General features: G+C 39.9%; 1 protein-coding gene across 1 annotated transcript; it reads right to left on the reverse strand.

The window, feature by feature from the left end:
- Window positions 1-5241: 5241 nt before the first annotated feature.
- LOC118836630 (olfactory receptor 51D1) lies at window positions 5242-6186 on the reverse strand. The gene has a single exon (XM_036743869.1). The coding sequence runs from the start codon at window positions 6184-6186 to the stop codon at window positions 5242-5244; it is 945 nt and encodes a 314-aa protein (XP_036599764.1).
- Window positions 6187-7077: the final 891 nt, after the last annotated feature.

A 7077-nucleotide genomic window follows, 5' to 3' on the forward strand; every position in this document is an offset into this window, starting at 1 on the left:
TTTGTTGTAGGCTCTATGACTTTGTTGTCTTCTTTAGGCTGTATGTTTTGGTCTTCTTTGTCACCAAAGAAAGAATCCAAAGTCTGAGACTGAATCTGGGTGCGTTTTCACTGCCTGGCCATATTCCCAACCAACTAACTTGACCCTTGAGTTTTTTCAGTGGGGTACGACTGCTTGTAGACTAACAAGTTCTATGTTCCACGTTTGGGGGGGAGGTGCCAGCTCTGTCACACCAGCACTCCTCCTTCCCCAAGAACCCCCAACCCAGACTGGGCTTAGATCTTCAGCAGGCTGTGCACTCCTGCTCTGATCTGCCGCTTAATTCCTCCCACCAGGTGGGCCTGCGGCCAGAAGCAGCAGCAGCTGTAGCTGCCCCACCTCCACTGCCCCCGGGGCTGGAAGCCGAAGCACGAACTCCTTCCAGTCCTTCAGCTTTTCCCACTAACCTTCTCCGCAGTCTTTGGTGTTTGTGGGTTGAGAAGTCTGGTAACTGCTGCAACTCACTGATTTAGGGCACTAGGGCCCCCTCCGCATGGCTCCTGGTCTGGTTGGTCCATGCCGTTCAGGCTGGGCTCTGCTCCATTCCGTTCCCAGATCCCAGCTCCGTGTGGTATAGACCTCACCCAGAGGCCATCCAGGCTGTCCTGGGCTGGAGCCCTTCTTTCCTCTGCTGTTTTGTGGGTTCTGCCATTCTAGAATTGGTTCAGAGTCATTTTTTATATGTTTTTGGAGGGACTCGGCAGGGAGCTCAAGCTGGTCCCTGCTTTCCAGCCGCCATCTTGTCTTCTCTTGAGCTCCCAACATTAAATTACCAAATATCTAAGGAAAAAAAATCCTCCTTTCTTCATTTAGCCTCTTTCTAACTATTAAAAATTAGATATTATTTGATGTGCTTCTTAGAAGTAAAAAGTAGCTTCCTATTGGACTTTCTTTTAAGACTGGGTACCTTAAAACTACAAACAGTTTTAAACTCTATCTTTAAGCAAATGTTCTTTGGCCACTTTTAAGGTATTTTTGAAGATCCAATAAGTGATGTTATTGGCATAGTTTAAGGAAATGATAATCCAATTTACTTCAGCCAGTATTTAATTTAGCACCTACTGTGCCAGGATCATACATAAAGTTAGAGGCAGAGTCAGGTAACCTGAATCCTAGCCCAGGGTTCTGTCCACTGAACCAATAGTTCTCCAAAGTAGAATATGAGAAGGGATTAAGGCAATAGTTATAATTTTGATCCAGGTGTAAACAAATCATTGTCCTATAAAAGGTAGAGCTATATTATCTCTAAGTTTTCATTCAACTCCATAGGTCTCTGCCCTTCACTTGTGTCTCCTTAAAATCATGATCCTTCTCATTACCTCTGATATGGGAGGAGAAATAGTAGTAGTAACTTAGCACAATGTCTGAAACACAATAAATGCTTAAATACTTATTGATTTGACTTGATTGAGTAGTTGTATGAATCACAGCAGAATCCAGACAGCAGTAATTGTAGTATTCATATTATAGAAGAAAGCAGCACCAAGACCTCAGTTTATGTCACAAAAATTAGAAATTAATGTTGTGACAATATAGTAGACCTAAAGTCCATGGTTTCCCTAGAATTAATCTCTAATAAAACTCCTTTGAATAGAAAAACTAATCCAAATAGGGAGTTCACTTATGTCCCCATAGAAAAGAGAATCAGGCAATAGAGTGGTTTATATAGCCCAAACTAGAATGGATGTCTTATTTCCAGTTGACTAAATGAAGACTAGGAATATTTTTTCTTACCAAATTAATAGAGGAGCTCATTTTGTTTAACATTGGCCAGAGGCAGCCATCAGCCAGAGAGAGTAGTTAGGTAAGAAGACCAATCTCAGAGCCTGGTATCTATTTTAAATAAGTCTAAAACATCTAACTAAAACTATGTATTTTGTTTTGTTATTTCTCACCAAACTAGAATCCAGACTCCTTTATTATGCCCCAGAAAATTTTTTATCCTGAAGATCATTTTAGTGATGGTGATGATGCCTGGGAAGCATTCTAAGTTCCTTGGATGGCTCCTCCTAGAAACTCGATTTTTGTAGGATGACCAATCAAGCCATGTCTTTATTTTTCACCAGGCTGCATTAAAGGCTCCTTCGTAATGCCTCTGTGCAGACTACCTTCATTCCCCAACTCCTTTTTAGCTTCCTTTTATGTGTTGTCTTTCTCTATTAAAATATAAGCATCTTAAGGCCCAGAACTGTTTCTGCTTATTTTGTATTCCCAGCACTTAACCTCAATTGTTGTATAAGTATGGCCAAATGGCTGTTGACTATTACTGTTGTGGAATTTCTTCTTTTGTTGTTACTACAAAATATAAGTGGTAAAGGTCTGGAGAAATAGGTGTTTTCAGATTTAGTAGGAAAGACCCTCTCTCTAGGTTGTTCAGACTCCCTCTGCAGGCATTAGTAAAAATGTGTTTTTGACGGATCTGGCTAAAACAAAAGCATAAATCATTTTTTTCTCCACAATTTTATCAGTCCTGTGATTTTCAGTAGCTAGAAAGAGACTGGAGGAATGAAAGACTTAATTAAAGGACTACAGGAAAATGGATACCTCCCCTTTTTATTCTTTTCCTGAGGTAGATTAGAAAAGACATAAATACAATCTGAAACATGATGGTTTTATTTTGAATATTCTTATCAAAATAATAGCTAGGAATGTTACAGCACCTTAAATTTGCAAAGTGCTTACAGATATTATTTCATTTTATCGTCATAACAACGATGGGAAGTATTGACTGTTATTATCTTACAGTTGTGGAGATTGAGACACAGAAGGATTAAGTGACTTGCCTAGAGTAACATGGATGGATGTGTGTTTGAGACTAAATTTGAAGTCAGGCCTTCCTAACTCCAGGCCTAGCACTGTAGCCGCTGAGCCACCTAGCTATCTCATAACTTGAAGCATAATCTAGAACTAGAACTGTCTGAAATGCTAGAGGAAGTAACTGTGGATGTTGTAAAAATCTCTATTAAGAACACCAAAAAACAATATATAGCCCATAAGCTCTGGGGCTTGCTCTATCAACCTATCCTCAGACAGACAAACCAGGCTCCCCATCCCCAACATCTTCTCACACCTTATTGCCTGTAATCACTACAATCTTTCTGACTGAGACATGGTTAGTCCTGCCTGGGAATGGAGGTTGGAACAGATGAACCGAGGTTGTAAGAGTCAAAAGATTTTAAATTCGGGACTTTAGAGGTCAATGAGTGAAGGCTTCCACTTCCTCGTAGGATGGCTACTTCTCTAAGGAAGACAAGTGGCCATCCAGTATCTTTTTGAATGCTTGTACTAAAAGCAGCATAGAACAATAGAAAGAACATTGACTCTAATATCAAATGCCCAGAGTTTGAATCTTGACTCTGCTGCTTACTACATTAGTGATTTTGGTCAAGTCAATTTACCTACCTAGGCTTTAGTTTCCTCAATTGCAAAATAAAGGGGTTAGACCAGAGGACCTCTAAGGTCTTTTACAACTCTAACTCTATGGCCACATATTGACGGGCAGATTAATACCTCACAAGACAGTCTGGTATATTTTTGAACAAGTTATTGGTACAAAGTTCTTCAATATTAATTCAAATACACTCCTCTATGCCTTTGAACCCTCTAAAAGAACATAGAAGCAATCTTCTCCCTCTTCTATTTGAGGAGCTATTAGAATAGCCAGCCAGGTCAATAAGTGTTTATCAGGTAAGCACCTACTATCTTCCAGGTACTCTATTAACCCCTGAGGATACACACAAAGGCTAAAAATAGTCCCTTCTCTCAAGGAGTTCACAGTCTAATGAAGAAGACAACATGGAAACAATTCTGTACAAATAAGCTATTTAAAGGAAAAATCAGAGACAATCTCAGAAGAGTTGGCACTAGATTAAGGAGGATTAGGAAAGGCTTCCTATAAAAGGTAGTATTTTGGTTGGGACATGAAGAAAGTCAGGAGGCAGAGAAGGAAGGAAACCAATGCAGGCGAGAGAGATAGTCAAAAAAATTTCCAGAGTCAGAATATGGAATGCCATGTTTGAGGAACAACAGAGATGCCATAAGCACTACATCAAGGAGTATGGAGAAGGAGTAAAGTATAAGAATACTGGAAAAAATCAAGGGGGTTATTATAAATGAACACTGAACAGAGAATTTGGTATTTGATCCTCATAGGAGCCACTGGAGTTTTTTTTAGAGGGGGGAAGGCAGGGCAATTGGGGTTAATTGACTTGTCCAAGGTCACACAGCTAGTAAGTGTCACGTGTCTGAGGGCAGATTTAAACTCAGGTCCTCCTGACTCCAGAGCCAGTGTTCTATTCACTATGCCACCTAGCTGCCCCCAACTGCTGGAGTTTATTGAGTAAGGTAGTGGGAATACTACATTTTCTTCCTCAACCAGAACATTCTTAAATCCTTCAACTGTCACTAGTATAAAGTAGGATGAGTCCTCCTCACTTCCCTATTAAGCCTCCTACTCAATAATTAATTTCAGAATTTTAGAAGGACAGTCCTGTTTCACTCTCATGATTTCTTTATAATCCCAAACCCATATGTAAAAGACATACTGGCTTTCTCTTGCTCTTCTTCTCCACCTTTGGTTATTAACACCATCAATGGTATGCAGAGTGGTCATTAGGCATTTTATTGTTTATAGAGCTCTACAAAGAAAGGCAGGCACACAAATATCTCTACAAAAGATAACAGACTTATTGGCATGTACCCACAAATAGAGAACACATAATTAGAACAATACAATATTAATTATTTTATATTGAAATTATAACAATTGCTAACATTTATATAGACATGTTTACATTTATTTAATGTACGCTTGCGAAGCACACTACATATATTTCATTTTTTGATAAAAACAAAATATAAGTGAAATACATCTTAAATAGGTCAATAGTAAGTACTTTGTACTTTGTAGGCAAAAGGAAGGCCATAATATAAAAGAGATCCAGGGACAAATCCTGAGAATTTCATATTCAGACTATGAATAACATAGCTAGAGTATTCATTATTCAAGTGAATAAAGCTACCAGTTACCCTGTCATCAATCCACGATGGGTTTTTAAGAAAAAAAAGTAGCAGAAGTACTTAACAGCCTGCATTGTCTCATCTCCAAGATATCCTACTAGGTCCATCAAATCTCTCATGTCCTTGTGAGATACGGTAGAGAACTGTTCTCTTCCCTAAGATGATAACATTTACTCCTCTTACTTACCCAGCATCACGTTGGAACATATGGAGAATCCTAACCCTGATCTGCTTTGTTTTGGCCCCATAGACAATGGGATTGACAACAGGTGGAAGTAGGAGGTAAACATTGGCCATAACTACATGGACCAGTGAGGTAGGGCCACCCAGCCGATGAACCATAGACAGGCCAATGAGCGGCACATAGAACACCAGGACTGCACAGAGATGAGAGATGCAAGTGTTGAAGGCTTTGAAGGCAGCCCCCCGGGAAGATAGCCCCAGAACAGCCTGTAGGATTAGAATGTAGGAAAAGCCAATGAAAAGTGAATCAACTCCCATGACAGAGAGGATGATAAAGAGACCATAGACGACATTGACTGTAGTATCCGTGCATGACAACTTCATAATGTCCTGGTGGAGGCAGAAGGAATGGGTAACAGTGTTACTGTGGCAGTAGGACAGCCTCTTCAGGATGAAGGGTAAGGGGAAAAAAAAGACAAAGCCACGGGTGAGAGCTGCCAGTCCAATTTTCCCCACAACAGGTGCTGTGAGCACTGATACGTGGCGAAGAGGGTGGCAGATAGCCACAAAGCGATCAAAGGCCATGGCCAAAAGTACAGCTGATTCCATCGCTGACAATGCATGGATAAGGAACATTTGAGTCAGGCAGAGGTTGAACTCTATCTCTTGGCTTCCTGTGAGGAAGAGGCTGGCCATTTTGGGCATGGTAACAGAAGAGAGGACCATATCAATGGTGGAGAGCATAGCCAGAAAGAGATACATAGGCTCATGAAGGCTCCGATCAGCACGGATGATGAGGACAATAGTGAGGTTGCCCAAAGTAGCCAAGGCATACATAAAGCAGAGTGGGAAGGCCATCCAGAAGTGAATGTTGGATCCCAGTCCAGGGATACCCACTAGAAGGAAGGCTGCTGGGTGTACCAGTGTATCATTTCCTATCACCATAATGAAATACTGAGAGGAAAGGATAATTCACAATAGATATCTGAGAGCAGGTTTTGAAGAAGAGCAGAATATGGGTAGTAGTCGGGTGAGAACAGGAGTCAACAGAGAACAGGAAAAAATAGATCAGAAGATGTAACCTATAAAAGACATTTGGTTTGGAAAAGTTACCTTAATCCTTTCAGAGCTCTACAATCTTTGCCTACTCCAATTCCTCTGATAAATAGTTGCAAAAATAACTTGTACCTAAATATGTAACAGGGATAAAATTTGTCAGCATTCAATCACTTTTTAAAAGTATCTCAGTTATTTACAAGGTGACATATGATCCATTTTAATGAAGAATTCAGAAGCTCTAATGTATATAAAGATAGTGCAGATAAGTAGAGTTTAATTTGCATTAAATTATCTAAAATTTTCCTACTGGTGACTAATTATATATGTGAGGCAACTAATCAGGATATATCACTTTGTGGTTGGAGTTGGGCTGTCAGTCTATGCTAGGGTCAAAGATTTAGTACTCACTCTTTTGTGAGGTTTAGAGGTCAATTCATGGCCAGGATCATATTATCATTGATTTACCACTGGAAGGGACCTTAGAAGGCATCTAGCCCAATTTTCTTCTTTTATAAATGAGAAAACTAGGGCTCGTAGAAGTTAAGTAGTTTGACTATGGTCACACAGATTATAAATGACAGAGGTGAGATCTGAATCCATGTTCTGTGATGCCAAATCCAGGGCTCTTTTTGAACACTACATAGTCTCTATCAAGAGCTCAGTCCACGGCTAGGATAAGAATATGAATTTGTAGTTTGCTCTAAATCTATGGCTAACATTTGTGCATCAATTTCTAATTAGGATTAGGATTTGAATTTAGAATGAGGGGCTCAATCG

This window comes from Trichosurus vulpecula, chromosome 2 (assembly GCF_011100635.1).
Source record: "Trichosurus vulpecula isolate mTriVul1 chromosome 2, mTriVul1.pri, whole genome shotgun sequence".
In the NCBI taxonomy this organism is placed as follows: domain Eukaryota; kingdom Metazoa; phylum Chordata; class Mammalia; order Diprotodontia; family Phalangeridae; genus Trichosurus; species Trichosurus vulpecula.